The 16,965-nt window shown below is 50.4% G+C and overlaps 1 protein-coding gene across 1 annotated transcript; it reads right to left on the minus strand.

Annotated features, from left to right (window-relative positions):
* Positions 1-3,438: 3,438 nt before the first annotated feature.
* LOC102998802 (trem-like transcript 2 protein) lies at positions 3,439-10,410 on the minus strand. The gene is made up of 5 exons (XM_007198013.3): positions 10,341-10,410; positions 7,996-8,316; positions 5,036-5,456; positions 3,857-3,963; positions 3,439-3,533 (listed from the first exon to the last, which is right to left on the minus strand). Exons 1-5 carry the CDS (start codon positions 10,393-10,395, stop codon positions 3,439-3,441), a joined length of 999 nt encoding a protein of 332 aa, XP_007198075.1. The 5' UTR covers positions 10,396-10,410.
* Positions 10,411-16,965: the final 6,555 nt, after the last annotated feature.

Here is a 16,965-nt window from a genome sequence, read left to right on the forward strand (position 1 = left end):
AGGTGAATGACAGAGTTAGGGGACACTTCCAAGGTCCCCAGGGTTCAGACTTCCTGCCCAGGCCTGCCTGGGAATTGGGAAGTTCCGTGGGGACTGAGGGAAGAGAGATGGAGAGTCATTTCCAGGAATGGAGGTACAGGGAGGGTCCCTGGCAAGGGTGGGAGAGAACAAAGCTGGGGGCAGGAACATCAGAGGGGAGGGGAAGGGGGAGATGGGTGCAGAAGGAGGGGGAGGGAGAGAGGAGGAGAAAGGATCTCTGCCCCTCAGGTCATCCCTGTGCCCCAGCTCCCAGCCTGCCATAGTCACTCCATAGTGTTTGTTGAAAGGCCACACTAATCAAACACATTTTTTTAAATTGTTTTTATATGAGCTACAGAAAAACAATTGTCACAGGCCGTTTATGGTTAATAGAGAAACAACAAAGAAAAGAGACAACCCTGTAAACAAGCAGAGGGGCAGATTGGGCTTGTGGGTAGCAGACTCTGAGGCAGCGATTAACACCAGGAAGTTTAAAGTGCTCGGGGACCAGGCTGGGGAAGAGAAGGGCAGGGGAAGCAGGACAGGCAGGAGAAGTCAGGCTGCCCTTGGGCCACAGGAAGCTCAGGTCACTTTGGGAGCCATTCTGGAAATGGGATACCCTTCAGAACTTGCCAAGGTGGCAGGGGGTGCCGGGGCTTCAGACCCCCTGCGTCAATCAGTGGGGGTAGGGGGTCTGCGCTGGGAAGGGTCTGCCCCAGGCGCGAGGCCGCCTCCTCCCTCACTACTCCCAGCACAGGGGCAAGAAGCCCATCAGCCTGAAGGAGGAGCCGGGCTGCACAGAGCAGCGTCCACCCACCCAGGGTGATGCAGAGTGAAAAGCACATTTGCAGCCATTGGGACTGTGAACCTCAGGCTTGCCTGCTGGCCTCACAGCAAGAACACATGTGTCCTGTGGGATCAGATCAGGGCTCACAGAGTGAACATCCCGTGGGTGCTGGGCTTCCTGTATTTGTTCCTTCCCTTGGCCACGACAGGAAGCCCTTCGCAGGTATGTCCCGTAGTCTCAGGCCATTGCTCAGGAAGACTCCTCATCTCGTCCACCAAAGGCAATAGCAGCCTTGGCCTGATACCCACCCTTGCCCTGCACCTGCCCGCCCTGGATCTGCTGGGGATCTGGATACCCCTGGAGCTCCGGGGAGAAGGGCAAACAGAAAGGACGATGTAAGGGGCCAGGGTTTGGGTAAAATGTCCTGGAGCCTGGAGGTCCAAAGAGGCCACCCTGGCGCATAAGAGCTGGGAAGCTGGGGACGGAGTCTGCACCTCCTTCTCAGCACCCTGTGTCCTTCCTTACCATGGATTCACATGGGAGCAGGCTTCACGGGTGGGAGTTTGCCTGGTTCCAGGAGCCCCTCATCCTGGGCAAATAAGGATGGTCGGTCCACCTAACAGCTACCCGGCATGACATCAGGTAACAAAGGCCTCTGCCTGGGCCCAGACCCACCTCCTGGGCCCAGGCCGTGTCCCCCTGCACCCTCCCTAGCCCTTTCCCATCAAGTACAAAACAGAGAAATAGGATCCGATGGTTTTAAAAGTAGAATGTGACAAGCATTAGACCTGGACAAGAAGTGGAGGACCAAGCAGCATGAGGCTTTTACTCAGTGTATGAGGCTCGTGTTAGTTCATTTCATCCTGAGAACAGTCTTGAGAGGTAGGAATTAGTGTCCCCTTTCACAAGAGAGGGAAAATGAGGCCCAATATGGTTAGTGACTTGCACAGGGTCCCACGGTGACAGGTGGCATCCTTGGGTCCCGGTCCTGAGCCTCTGCACCCACCAACATCCCGCTCTCATCTGGGGCAGGGCCGTCAGCGTGTGGTTTTAGGGTGGAGAATAAACCCCGTCCTAGTTACACACCGGGATCAGGAGGACGGTTATTGCCGTGTGTGTGTGTGTGTGTGTGTGTGTGTGTGTGTGTGTGTGTGTCCTGGCACCAGGTCTGTCAGTTCCTCAGTCTGAGTCTCCCCTCTAGTGCCTTCTCCTGGGCATAGGAAAGAGGTGCTGCCTCCCTGCTGTCCCCCAGGATTGCCCCCTGCCCCTTCCTCTCTCCCCACTTCCATCCTGGAGTGGCACCTGCAGGCTGGCTGCCCACCAAGGCCCCAGCTGTGTCACTCCCCTGACTGTGACATTTGATCTCCCACCTGGGAGGGCTGTGTCCCGAGGCCAAGAGTGGAGAGGCCACATCTACCCCCAGTCTCTCATTCCAGTGGCTCCAGGCTGGTGGATACCCCTCCCTAGGGGAGGAATCCAGTCCATATTCTTCAGCCTTCGCCGCAGAAGAAGCCAACTCTGAGGCACGAGCCAGTGAGGCAGGGACAGACGCCCCCGGCCATTGGGCCCCTGGCCCAGGCTCCTTGGCTCCATCCTCCCTGCCCCTCCCGGCCCAGGCAGTCCTCCAGGCTGTGGTCAGCTCTGAGTTGTCTTTGCTGTGTCACCAGTGGGTCCTCTCTTCCCAGGGGACAATGAGTCCCCAGAGGGAAGGTGACCCCCCCTTTCTCTGAGCCATGGCCTCCCCTCCAGTGGACCTTCAAGGGCCCCCTGTTCTCTTCAGGGGCTCAGACCCGGAGCCAGGGTGTGGGAACTGGGGGAGAGAGCCCTGATCAGCCTCTGCATGCAAGTCCAGGGACAGGCTGGTCCTGCAGGTGAGGGGCTCTCAGCTGCCCGGTCACAGCCTTCCCTGGAGGCGCCGGCCAGCAGGCAGCAGCAGCGGGAGTGGGGTCCCTGCTGGCTCCCAGGACTCGACGGGCAAGCAGCCACAGTCAGATCAGGGCCCATCCAGAGGCCCCGTAGAGGACACTTGGCCCAGGGGCTGGGGGGCTTGGACACCCCTGGGATCCCCAACACCTTTGTTGACCCCCAACTCTTAGTCACTGTTCCTTCTTCTCCTCCAGGGTGGGACCCTCGGGACACGGGCTGTTTCTGGGGCTCTTTCTTCCCCCAAGGGCATGGGGACGCTTGAAAAGAGCAGAGGGAAACTGAGGACAGAGCCCCGGGTGGGGAGAGGGCAGCCCTAGCTGTCCACCCCTCCCCCCATCAGCTTGATAGTAAGAGGTTCCAAGGCCGATGGGAGCTGAGGTCTCTGTCTGCAAACAGCACACCTGGGGCTTCTCTGCCATCCAGCCAGGGCCCAGGCGTCTGTGGCTCTCAGCAGAATCACCTCAGTGGCTCCCCCCCACCCCCAGGGACTTCCCGCCTGGTGCCCCCTGCTCTGCCCCCTGCCCCCCGCCAGGTTCCGGGCAGCCCAGGGGAACTGAGCGGATGCAGTGCAGCCTCCGGTTCTGGGAAGGCCTGAGTCCAGTGCTGAGTCCTCATCCCCAGCCTGTCCGATCCAGACAGGTCCCCATCTTCACTCCTCCTCTGGTCTCCCGGGACCCCTCTGGGAGAAGCTCCCCCCCACCATACAGTTAAGTGGCTTCAGACCAAGCAGGCTTCCACGGAGGCTCCGGTCTTGTGGATGGGTCCCTCCAGGATCTGGCAGGATCACGGCACATGCTGTAGCCTGCGAGGATGGGGACAGAGATGAAGAGGGCGGTCCTCCTGCTCACCACCCACAGCTTCTGGGCCAGCCCAGCCCCTCTGCCTCTGCCCTCAGCTTCCTGTTGGCTCAGCCTCAGAAGGCTACGCTAAGCTGTCGCTGCCTGCCCACCCGCCTCCCTCACCTGGGTGCTGTACGGTCCTCCTGACTGGACACAGGCGAGGACACACCGCCTGGGGACCGAGGACACACCGCCTGGGGACCGAGGGCAGTCGGGCACTTTGGAAAGGGTGTCAAACCCCCCAGCGCTCTGTCCTTGGGGGGCCAAGAGGGTGGGCGCTACTCACTTCCCATGTGCCTCTTCTTCCAGAACCCATAGACCACGATCAGCATCACAGGCACTGGGAGCAAGGCCAGCACCCCCACGAGCACAGCAGGATAGAAGTCCTGGTGCCTGCGGAAACAGGACAGAGTGCGGAGGAGGTGAGTACCAGGGTGCCCCACCCTGGCCCACGTCCTTCTGCACACCACGCGAGAGGAGTGGGACCAGGGGAAACCTGCCAGTCCCCGTGGGGAGTGATGGCTTCTGTTCCTTGGGGGCCCACCTGTGGGAGAAGGAAGTGAGGTGCTCAGAGGTCAGGGATGAAGCCCCCTACCCCCAGCGAAGGGAAGCATCTCTCCACTTTAGTACCTCTCCTCCATTATTCCCCCAAATCTGCTGAGGACAAGGGCTCTAAGAGACCCCCATTTGTGACAGAAGAGACCAACGTTCTTACTCTCCTCATGGTGACTGAGGATGGCACTTCCCACCTTTGTCCTCTGGAACAGATGCTATAGGTGCCCTGCCTATATTCCCTTGCTGTATCACTTCCATGTACACCAGTCCTCAGCAACTCCATTTAAAAATTTTTTGGCCTGAGGGCTTTCTCTGGTCACTGGTGCTCTCCATGCCACACATGGCAGGCAGCCCTCTACCAATAACCAAGAGAGTGGGTGTATAAATACCCAAGCTCCCTTGCCCTCCAGGTGGCTGCTAGACACTGGACCCTAGAGTCTCCCCAACGGGATTGAGCTCTTGCTGCCCACAGTGATAACCAGCCTCAGTAAGTTCTCTATCTGCTGCCTTCCCTTCCCTGTCTCACTTCCCCATCCTCTTTCCAGTGTTCCAAATACAATGTGAATCCTGGTCTCAGAGTCCACTCCTCAGGGAACTCAAATTAAAGTGTCCCCATTTCCCACTTCCTACTCCCCAGGCTGCTCCCCTTGTCTGGTCCCTACCCTCTCCTCTTCATCCACAGACTCTTATGCTGACCCAGCCCCTGACCTCCTTTCCCACTGCCTTCATTTCTGTCCCATGTCCATCCCAGCTTCCCTCTCCCGCCTCCCATTCAGCAACAGGCCAAACTGAGTTCCCGGTGGGCGAAAGGGGCTGGTCTGCTGTAACATTTCACCTTGGGGTCTCTTCAGGCACCAAGAACTGTTGCCATGTCTGGGAAAATGGCCTTCAACCCAGGCCCCCCGGGTACCTGCTGGGGGATAATTGGTTGAGGAGAGACCTGCCAGTGGGGCACATTCCCATGGTGGGCGATCCCGTGGTGCACAGGTGCCCAGCCTTAGTGGGGGTGGAGGCTGGGCCAGCAGCGGAGGCTGCGGCATTGCTGGGAGACGCAGTCACTGTCTGGGACCCCATGGTCCTCCTGGGCCCCGTGGTGGAGGGGCTGGCGCCAGTGAAGCCGTAGCCTGTCACAGAGGTCAGTCTGATGCTCCCTGAGGCAGGGAAGGGCAAGAGTCTAGGCAAGGTGAGGAGTCCAGGTGTGAACACCGTCGTGCTTGTGGTGAAAGGGGCATCAGGGCCTGAGGTGAGGGCTGGGCCTGCTGTGACGACAGTTCCACTCTGGAGGATGGTGGGCAGCTTCGTAAGAGGAGTGTTTCTCTTGGTCGTGGAGGCTGAGGGACGAGAGAAGGAGGAAAGTGGGACTGAGTCGGGGGCCTTGGTGCTGGAAGCAGCTCCCGGCAGCCCACACACTTGTCTGGGTAGGACCTGTCCTTGTCTTGCTCCTTGACCTTGGACCTAGGATTCTGCTCTGCTGAGGGACCAGGTGTGTGCTTGTTCAGAGGGTGAGGTCAGGGAGGAGGAAGTAGGCACAGGAAAGAAGGAAGAGTCTTTCACAAAATTTTTAGTGTCCCCCATCAGGCCACCTGGGCCAAGAGGACACTTCCCTCCCCACCCCCATCTCTCTTGTCACTCCCTGGACCTTCCTCATTCCTGTAAGTCAGAGATTTCTCTGCTCTGATGTTGAACATGAACTTTCCCAGTTGCTCCATGATTGGCGACTGGGATCCAGAGATGAGGACAAGGAAGCATCAAAGGCCCAGATCCCAAAGAAGGCCGTGAGCAGCGGGCCCAGGTGCCTTCCTTGGGGGCTTATTAAGAGACACAGGAATTGGTCCTGCCACCCTCATGCATCAGTTCAGGCCTTTATCATCCCATTTGCTAGAAGAAGGCTGGACTTTGGATGGTGGAAGAGGAGGGAGTGGTAGGAGCTGTGAGGGCTCAGTCTAGAAGGCAGTGTTGAGTCTTTCTCATCAGGGAACAGGAAAATAAAGAGAGAGGGATGGTGAGGGGGAGAGGGCTGCTGCTGGCTGCTGCTGCATCCCACTACTATGCATGCAAGGATGCACTCCTGAGGACCAGATGGTCACCGTGGAAGGCACCCATTTTTCTGGGCAAGGGAACCAGAACAAGTGGCATTGGTGAGGGTGGGGATGGGGGAAGGGGCTGATCTGGAGCCAGATCTCCCACATCATCCTACTCAGCAGTGTGAAGACCCCCCAAAGGACCTTTCAAAGAACTCATACACAGGTGCCTTGGGAGAGCCAGCATTTGGCCACAGAGGATCTAAGAGTGGGCAGAAAAGGAGTGACATCCAACAGAGAGAGACCTGCTACAAGGGTCAGTGAAGTCACACAACCGTTTCCCTCTCCTTCATCCCTGCCTCAATATACCAAGGGGTTGGGAGGGGCAGGACCAGGGGGAGGTGATGGAGAGGAGCACCCCTTCCCTCCCTCCTGAGATGAAGGAGGGGGAGTTGGACAGCAGCAGTCCCCCTTCTCCACTTCAAGTGCCTGGGGCCATAAACCTGGTTTTCAAGGGGGACTGGAAGAGCATATATTGCTAGAAGACTGGCATTTTTAATTGCCTGTGCATTTCTTATTTCCTAATAATTGAAAAGGTCTGCGAAGTTGGAATCTCCCCAAACTTTGGTTAAGAGATGGAAAGTGAGATCTGACATAGTACAACAGAGGGATACACTAAGGGAAAAATAAAACCATTTCATGTTTGTATCCCTACAAATTAAGACTTCAATAAACTGGTTTCGACTACTTCCCTAGGGCTAAATCAGAACCGGAGAGGGAAGGAATGAGATTTGCTCCATATCTTAGAGACAGCAGTTACCCTAGCTCAGACCCAACAGAAGATGGGGATGCAGTTGGGTTAGGGGGATAGGGAAGGGTGGATAATAAGTTTCACAATCACTGGCTGTTCTCTGCAGGCTCTTTGGCTCCTCACCCTTTCCCATCTTATAAATGTGGAAGGAGCACAGGGCTACATTCTTGGCCCTCCTCTCTTTTTCTATACTCAAGAGAGAGTTTTGATCATCTTAAAGAGAAGGCACAATATCACCTCCTCTAAACTCTCCCATAGCTTCCTATTCTACCTAAGATAAAACTCAAACCCCAAATCATGGATTTTAGGGCTGCTATTTGCCTGTCCAACCTCATCTTCTATCACTCTGCCCCACACTCAATATGGACCAGCTTCTTCTCACCTCAGGGACTTTGCACATGCAATTCTCCCCACCTGGAAAGCCCTTTGAATCACCCACTTTCAACAGGGCTAGAAAGCTCTCATCACACGCAGGCTCTGCTTGATGTCATCTGCTCAGGGAGGTCTTCTCTGATTCCCCACTAATTCCGTAGCTGCCCCCACCACTGAATTTTCTAGTTCATCACATTGTTTTATTTTCTTAAGAACATTTATTGTTATCTGCAACTGTTTATCTGACAATGTGCTATTGCCTGTCACCTCCCATAGGGTAGGAATGGGTCCGGTTTTGCTCATCACTGTATCCTCAGAGCCTAGAATAGTGCCTGGCACAGAATCAGGGCTCAGTGAATATATATTGAACAGATGATTGAATAAAACCAGCACAGAGAGTCCTGAGTTCTAATCTCATCTCGTCCACTTGCTAGTTCTGTGACCCTGGACAAAGTCAGAGCCGCAAGGACTTTTTAGATCTCATTTCCTTCATCTGTAAAAGGGTGACAAGAATGCCCATGAAGGTGTCTGTAAAGGAACTGTGAAAACCCCACTGTACATCATGCCTATTGATGGATTATTATTATTGTTATATTTGATGTCAGTGGAGTACAGGGTGGGGAGGACGCCCCCCCAGCATCCCAGTGCCCCAGCAGGCCTGCTCACCTGGAGACACTTCCAGCAGGAAGCCCATCAGAGGGTAGAGGATGCCAGAGCTGTTGCGCATGCACCAGTACCGGCCCGAGTCCTGGCGCCTCAGGGCCGCCATGGTGATACTGACCACCTTGGCCTGGGTATCGTCCTGCAGCAAATAGCGTGGCCCCTGCACCCCAACACGGGTGAACACAGTCTCGCACTTCTTCCTCCTGATTTTGCACCAAACCTTACCCTCTATGTGGTTTTTGCGGCTCTTGTAGGAGCACTGCACAGAGAGAGTCTCCCCTTCAAAGTGCCGCACTTTGGAGTACACGCTCTCGACAGGGGCACCTGGGGAGACACGACTTGTTGAGAAAGGAGGAAGGAAGCATCTTGAAACTCGAAGCTCGTGGTGAAGGGAGAGGAGGTGGATATTTCTCTGCTGTCATGGAACTCAGAGTGTGAAGAAGAAATACAGCCCAACTCCGATGGAGGGGGACACGGGCTCCTCCCCCAGGGAGCTCTTGGTCTGTTGGAGGAGACACTAGCCCTGCCCTGTAGTTCCCAGACTGATGGGGGAGACACAGGCCTAGCCCACAGGGAGCCCCTAGTCTTATGAAGGAAACTCAGCCCTCACACTCAGGGAACTTCAGCAGACGCAGCCGTTTTCTCTGCGGCATTTTCTAGTCTGATGGGAGAGTCATAAGCCCTGTCTTCAGGGTCTTGTGGGAAAGAGTCAGGTCCTGCCCTCAATGAGACAGAGACACAAACCAAACGCAAGTCATCATTCTGAAATTCCAGAGCACAACAAACCTAGGTAGATAAGAAAATTCAATCTTTGAAAATATTGAGTAGTTATTTGTTTCACAAACAGGTTTACTCTAGTCATCTTTTAAATAGCAAGTTGTCTGAGTTCATTCTAGGTGATGTTTAATTTTAAAATATTCTAGTTACCTAAAACCCGTAGATCCAATATGCCCAGACATTTATATACACTCCCAGTGGAGTGTAAGCCAAAGAATTCTACAATTATTCACTGTTCATATGTTGCCTTCTATGCCTAGGAAGAAGATGGGGTCAGTGAGCTTCATAACCCGTGGTCTGATGGGGAGAGGGTAGAACTAAGGCTGGGGTGGTGAATCAGGGGACACGGAGAGAGAGAAAGGTGCAGTGAGGGCCCTCCAGCCCTCTACCCACCCTCAGCTTGGCATTTCCTCCTCTAACACCCTCCGAGCCTTCTGCAAACACGCACACAGTTCTCCCCAGTAGGACAGAGTGGACAGCATTTTGGAGTCTAAATAAACATAGGTTAAAACTCGGGTTCTACCACTGACTAACCATGTGAGCAGATCACTTAATGTCTCTGTTTCTTATTTGTCTCTGGCTGGCTCTGAGAACTGTGCCCCAGGACAGTGCCTTGAATGTAGTCCATGCTCAGTGCACGTCTCCTTATCCCAAATGCAGGTTGCTCCAGACTTTCCCAATGGAACCCAGAGCTGTGATAGCCAAGGGCCCAGCACCCCAGACATCCACCTTAGTTTCCAACCCAGCTGCCACTAGAGTTGAGGCTTGGAGTAAGGTAACGCCCTCTCTCATATCATTTTGTCCCATGCAAGTTAAATGATCCAACTCAATTATTTGGCAGGTGGCAGGTTTGGGGGACCCCAGGGGACACTCTTCTGCCCTGGAAAAGCGGGTCTCTCTGGGAGAGGCGTACAGATAGGGCGACCTTAGAATGGGTCTCCAGGGCACTGTGTTTATGTGTGCCCACCTTCCACCCCTCACACAGGAGGTGCCCAGAACTGAACAGGAAATGGTAACTTGGTTGTCATGGCAGCGAGCAAGGCAGGATTGGGTGAGGCCCCCTCAAGGAGCATTTAGTAGCCGTGGGGTGGGAGAGATTGCTTCAGGGATTGCTTCCCTACCCCCACCCCAGGACAGGGGGTAGGGACGGAGGTTGTGGCATCAACATTCCAAGAAAAAGCAAGTTCAAAGCGCACACACGTAAGGTAATGATTCCCGTAGGAACCAAACAGGGCTTTCCCGACAGAGGCCAAGGGACGAGGGCTTGTTGTGTGTGAGGAAGTGGAGTGGCCCTGGTCAGAGGTCCTGAGGAAGACAGGCAGATAAAGGGGCCCATGCAGAGAGGGTCCAGAGCTTTATCTTAGTTTGTGAGGCCTGGGTTAGCTTTGCCCGGGGCCAGATACTAGGAGGGAACCTTCTCACTGGTCTCTGGTAAGGAGCTACTAGGTCAGCCCGACCGCCTCCTCCTCTTCCAACTCCAACCCCACAAGATCCCTGAGCACGGAAGAGCAGGAAGGGGGTCCAGGAACAGAGCACTCCCTCCCCCGGAAGCCACCCACCCACCCTCTCACCTGCGACAGGGCCCTGGGGCCAGAGCAGCAGCAGCAGCAGGAAGGTGGGAGCCATGGCGCCGTGCAGCGGGGACGGGCACAAGTCCAGCAGGGGGCAGGGACCCAAGGTTAGGGCCCCAGGCCTATGCTGGACGTGCCACTTGGGGCTGCCAGGGAAGACCTGGGGTTCTAAATATGAAGTTGCCCATTTAGGGAAGTGAGGAAGTTGTGGGACCCACTGTGACCAGCAGACCGCAGGGGCCCGCAGGGCCTGCGAGAGGGCGGTGCTGGTGCAGTTTCCACCCCCTGTTACTCAAAACTTCAGGCAGGTGTGGCTGCTCCACCCGGTCCGGGGCCTCCCAGCCCAGGCAGGGCTCTCAGCATCAGCAGACGCCTCACCCTCTTTGGATTCCCTCCTGGAATCCGCTCCATTAGGAATGCCAGCCTCTGAAGCCAGTGACTCATCTAGGGGGCTAAGTGTGAGGTTTCTAGAACCTCAGACACAGACTTCCCTGGGATTCTCTGGGCTCAGAGACCCAGAGATATAGGCTATGGGGCTTGGGTGGGGCATCTCAGACCCAACGTTTTTCACAAACCCACATTCACAGGGAGTTTCTTGTAAGCTCCCATTTGTTTATTCATGCACTCATTCGTGCATGTGTGCGTTCGTTCTGGCACTCTGCCTCTCTCTCTCCCAGGCTCCTGGCTGGTCAGAACAGTCACTCAGGCTCACACCTGCAAATAACCCCTTACATGCTCAAATGCAACCTTATTTTTGTCATGGTTAGAATGACAGGAGAAAAGAAGATGCAAATTGTAAGACTCGGAGCATAAAGTTTGGGTTCGGGGAGGAGCCCCTGTGCTCTCACGTATGCACGCACGCACACACACACACACTCTGTCATACACACACACATACTCACGCACTGTCTCATACTTACACAAGCGGCAGCTGCCTCTCCTTTTCAATGCTCACATCTCCTTACCTTTATCCCTCTCTCTGCCTCTCCTACCAACATCTCTAATCACCCACCAGCTCTGTCCAGACTCCAGCTCCCTGCTGCAGCCTTCCTAAAGCAGCCCCAATGCTTCCCTTCCCCCACCTCTTCTCCAGAAACCACGCCCCCGCCCCTTCTTCCCCTGCTCCAGCCCCCAGCCAGCACACAGGCATGCGCACTCAACTTCCTCTCAACCAACCCTATCTCTCCTATACAGCCGCCCAGCTCCAGCTAAAATGACCCAGCATTTGGCCCAAGACCCCACCCTTCACTCAGTCCCCAGGGCTGAGAATCAGAAGGATAGACTTCTGACATCCAGGAGTTGTGTCGTAGACTCCTATGCGCGTGGGGACCCAGGTGGACCCTCATGACTATGTGCCCTCCCCCTACTCACCTATGCCGACTTTCTTCTCCTTAGATAGAACTCGGAGTAAAACGTCCTCAAGTTTGCATGGCCACAGTCTTAAACTGAGCTTGAACCCCCAAATCCCAAAGCAAGGAAGTTTTATCTTTGCTGATCCCAAATTTTAGTCTCAACATTCATTCATTTACTCATCAGTTTGTTTGTTCTTACAGTCTTATGTGCTATGCCTGGTGCTGGGCGTTTGGGGTATAGAAATGAGATACCGTTGTCACTTCAGACCTCTCAGCCCCCATAAGACATAGTATGCTTTCCTTATTCACCCTTCCTTTTTCATATTCTCCCCCAGTTTAACACTGCTCCTCAGACCCCTGAGTTCAGAGGCTGTCTCTCCTCCCAACACATATGGTATCTTCCTTCCTTTCCTCCATCAGAACAGTAAATGGCTTCGGGACTCGGGGAAAATCTCATTTATCTCTTGTGGGGACTTCATGTGCTTGGAATAAATGCTTCTATTAAATCCCTGCTGTGTCCCTAGCCCTGAGTGAGGCCTTGTGAAAAGTGCAATCACTGATAGCTGTTTTGATAAGGATATAAAAACCCAAATGCTCTCATTCCGTTGACAGAGAGGTATAAACTGGATCCAATGTTTCCGAGGGAAATTTGGAAGGATTTATCAAAATCTCTAAAAATGTGTATATGTTAATTAGGCTTTTATGTACAAAATAATTTAACATAGCAGGATATTTTTGTGTCTTTCTATTTTGGATTCTAAAAAATTAAGGTCTAATTTACATAGAGTAAAATTCACCCTTTTCAGTAGAAAGTTCTGGAAGTTTGAGAAACCCATGGGAACTTGTAACCACCACCCTAATCAAGATATAGAAGTGTTTCATTACCCGCCAAAGTTTCCTTGTGTCCTTTTTTAGTCCTCCCCTTGCTCCACCCTCAGTTCCTAGGAAACTGATCTGGGTTTTTTTTTTCCCTCTATAGTTTTGCCCTTTCCAGAATGTTATAAAAATGAACTGGTACAGTGTGTAGCATATTTTTTTTATTGAAGTATAGTTGATTTACAATGTTGTGTTAATTTCTGCTGTACAGCAAACTGATTCAGGTATACATATATACATTTTTTATATTCTTTTCCATTATGGTTTATCACAGGATATTGAATATAGTTCCCTGTGCTACACAGTAAGACCTTGTTGTTTATCCATTCTATATATAATAGCTTACATCTGCTAATCCCAAACTCCCAATCCATCCCTCCCCCAACCCCCTCTCCCTTGGCAACCACAAGTCTGTTCTCTGTCTGTGAGTCTGTTTCTGTTTGGTTGATAAGTTCATTTGTGTCATATTTTAGATTCCACATATAAGTGATATATGTATTTGTCTTTCTGACTTACTTCACTTAGTATGATAATCTCTAGTTCCATCCATGTTGCTGCAAATGGCATTATTTCATTCTTTTTTATGGCTGAGTAATATTCTATTGTATATATGTACCACACCTTCTTTATCCATTCATCTGTCAATGGACATTTAGGTTGTTTCCATGTCCTGGCTATTGTAAATAGTACTACTATGAACATAGGGGTGCATGTATGTTTTTGGATTATAGTTTTGTCCAGATATATACCCAGGAGTGGGATTGCTGGATCATGTAGCAACTCTATTTTTAGTTTTCTGAGGACCCTCCATACTGTTTTCCATAATGGCTGCACCAACTTACATTCCCACCAACAGTGTAGGAGGGTTCCCTTTTCTCCAGCCAAGCATGTTAAGTTGGCTTCTTTCACTTAGTATGACGCATTTGAGATGTTGTGTGTTGAGTATATCAGTACTTTGTTTCTTTTTACTTCAAAGCAGGACCCCATTGTATGTATGTATCACAATTGTTTATACATATGCCTCCCAGTTCAGGGACAATCAGATTTGGTATCCAGTTTGGGGCTATTCCAAATAAGTCAGAAAGAGAAAAATAAATATCGTATATTAACGCATATATGTGGAATCTAGAAAAATGGTACAGATGAACTGGTTTGCAAGGCAGAAGTAGAGACACAGATGTAGAGAACAAACGTATGGACACCAAGGGGGGAAAGCACGGGGGTGCGGGTGGGATGAATTCGGAGACTGGGATTGACATACACTAATATGTATAAAATAGATAACTAATAAGAACCTGCTGTATAATAAATAAATAAATAAATAATTTTTTTTAACTACTACAAATATTTATACACAGGTTTTTGTGTGAACATAGGTTTACATTTCACTTGGGTAAATACCTAGAGTGAAATTGCTGAGTTGTATGGTAAGATTATGTTTAATTTTAAAGAAACTGACTAATTGTTTTTCAAAGTGGCTGCACCGTTTTGCGTTTGCATTGATATTCCTGTTGCTCCCTATCCTTCCTAGCATTTTATTGTTGTCAGGTATTTTTTCTCCCATTCTAATAGTGTGTAGTAGTATTCATTGTGATTTTATTTTGCATTTCTCCAATAACTAATGATACTGAGTATATTTTATTGTATCTATTTGCCATCAACATATCTTCTTTGAGATGGGTCTCTTCAGATTTTTTTCATTTTTATTTGTCTGTTTTCTTCTTAATGAGTTTGAGGGCTCTTTAGTCTAATATGTCTTTTTTTAATAAATTTATTTATTTTTGGCTGCATTGGGTCTTCGTTGCTGCGTGCAGGTTTTCTCTAGTTGCAGCGCGCAGGCTTCTCATTGCGGTGGCTTCTCTTGTAGAGCACGGGCTCTAGGCGCACGGGCTTCAGTAGTTATGGCAGACGGGCTTAGTAGTTGTGGCTTGCGGGCTCTAGAGCGCAGGCTCAGTAGTTGTGGCACACAGGCTTAGTTGCTCTGCGGCATGTGGGATCTTCTCGGACCAGGGATCGAACCCGTGTCCCCTGAATTGGCAGGCGGATTCTTAACCCCTGCACCACCAGGGAAGTCCCCACAAACATCTATATCAGTCTTACTGAGATATAATTCACATAATATAAAATTGACCCATTTAAAGTATACACTTCAGTGGTTTTTAGTATATTCACTGAGTTGTACAACCATCACCACAGTCCAGTTTTAGAACATTTCATCACCCCAAAATGAAGCCCCACGCCCATTAGCAGTCACATCCTGTATTAGTTTCCTATTACTGCAAATGTGGTGGCTTAAAACAATAGAAATGTATTCTCTCACAGTTCTGGAGGCCAGAAGTCTGAAATCAGTATCACTGATCCAAGATCAAGGTATTAGCAAGGCTGTGATCCCTTCAGAGACTCTAAGGAAGAATCTAGTCCTTGCTTCCTCCAGCTTCCAGTGGGTGCCAACATTCTTTGGCTTGTGACTGTATCACTCCAGTCTTCAAAGCCAGCATCTTCAAATCTCTCTGTTCCATCTCCGCATCACCTTCTCTTCTGTGTGTGTGCAAACCTCCCTCTGTCTCCCTGTTATAAGGATACATGTGATTGCATTTAGAGCCAGCCACATAATCCAGGATAATATCCCCATCTCAAAATCCTTAACTTACCACATCTGCAAAGACCCTTGGTTTGCCATATGAGGTAACATTCACAGGTTCTGGGGATTAGGACATGGATATCCTTGGGGAGGCCATTTTCCAGCTTATCACTCTCCCTTTTCCTGCCTCTCCCCACACTGCAGCCCCAGGCGACCACTACTTTCTATCTTTATAGATTTGCCTATTCTGGACAATTCAAGAAAACAAAATCATATAGTATTGGTGCTTTGTGATCAGCTCCTTTCGAGATTCGGCCATGTTGTAGCAGTACTTTCTGCAACGTTATATCAGTACTTCATTCCTTTAAATAGCTGAATAATATTCCATTGTATGGATATACATTTTGTTTATCCACTCATCAGTCAATAGACATTTTATTTGTTGAAATTGACAATATGATCCTAAAATTTATACAGAGATGCAAAGGTTATGGAATAGCCAAAACAATCTTGAAAAAGAAAAACAAGTTGAAGTACTTACATTATCTGATGTAAATATTTGCTACAGTAATCAAGACAGTGTGGTATTCGTGTAAGGACAAATAGATCAATAGAATAAAATAGAGGATCCAGAAATAGACCCACATATACAGTAAATCGATAATTAAATAAGAAAAAATGTCTTTTTAAAAAATTGATGCTTAAACAACTGGATCAAGGACAAAAGTGAACCTCAAGTCTTGCCTCATATAATATATGAAAATTAGTTCAAAATGGACCATAAACCTAAATGTAAAGATTAAAACTATAAAGCTTCTAGAATGTCATTCTAGAAGAAAATAAGAGGCTGTTCCTCTTTTAAAAAATTTTAAAAAAGAAAAAAGCCTCACATTAGAGAATATCTTCATGACTTTTGGCTAGTCAAATGTTTTCTGGATAGGACACAAAAAACACTAACCACAAAATTCCAAATTTTGATTAGCTAGACTTAATGAGAAATTAAAATTTTGCCCATCAAACACATATTTAAGGAAACAAAAAGGCAAGCTATGGATTGGGAGAAAGAACTTGAATCCAGCATATATAAATAACTTTGCTGTATACCTGAAACTAACACCACATTGTAAATCAACTATACTTCAAAAAAAATATGCTTTTAAAGAAAAAAGCTGGGCCCTCCCTGGCGGTCCAGAGGTTAAGACTCCACACTTCCACTTCAGGGAGTGCAGGTTCAATCCCTGGTCAGGGAGCTAAGATCTCACATGCCACGTGGCGCGACCAAAAAATTAAAAAAAAAAAAAAAGCCTCACTTGCTCCCTGTGGCCCAACTCCTCCTCCTCTCCACAGCTCACACCTTCCACCCCATCACACTCCTTCACTGTTGCTGGGGGAGCCTGAGGATGCCCAAAATGAAACCGTGGCGAAATAAGAGGCTGTTCCTCTTTTCTTTCACTCTGTGCTCTGCCTATGAGTGGTCAGGGGGCCCTTGGTGGCCTGAGCTGGGTCCTGAGTCCCTCTGGTCCCCGGGGCAATACAGGGACCCCCAGTTCCAGGCATGGGGGAGGTCAATGATGTGTTTCCACCCTGGGAGGTTTGGGGGGGGCAAAGTTTTAATTCGAGGAACTGTAAAGATGGTTCCTAGGAAATGATTGAAAAAATAAATAAATGGGGGAGAACAGACAAATCTCCCATGCAGAAGAATTCCAAATAATTTATGTAGATACTCTGCCCTCAAGGAGGGAAAGCATAACTCCCCACCCCCTAAGTGTGGGCCATCCATAGTGTCCAAAGAGGACAGCATGGAGAAGGGGGGAAG

This window comes from Balaenoptera acutorostrata, chromosome 10 (assembly GCF_949987535.1).
Source record: "Balaenoptera acutorostrata chromosome 10, mBalAcu1.1, whole genome shotgun sequence".
Classification (NCBI taxonomy): domain Eukaryota; kingdom Metazoa; phylum Chordata; class Mammalia; order Artiodactyla; family Balaenopteridae; genus Balaenoptera; species Balaenoptera acutorostrata.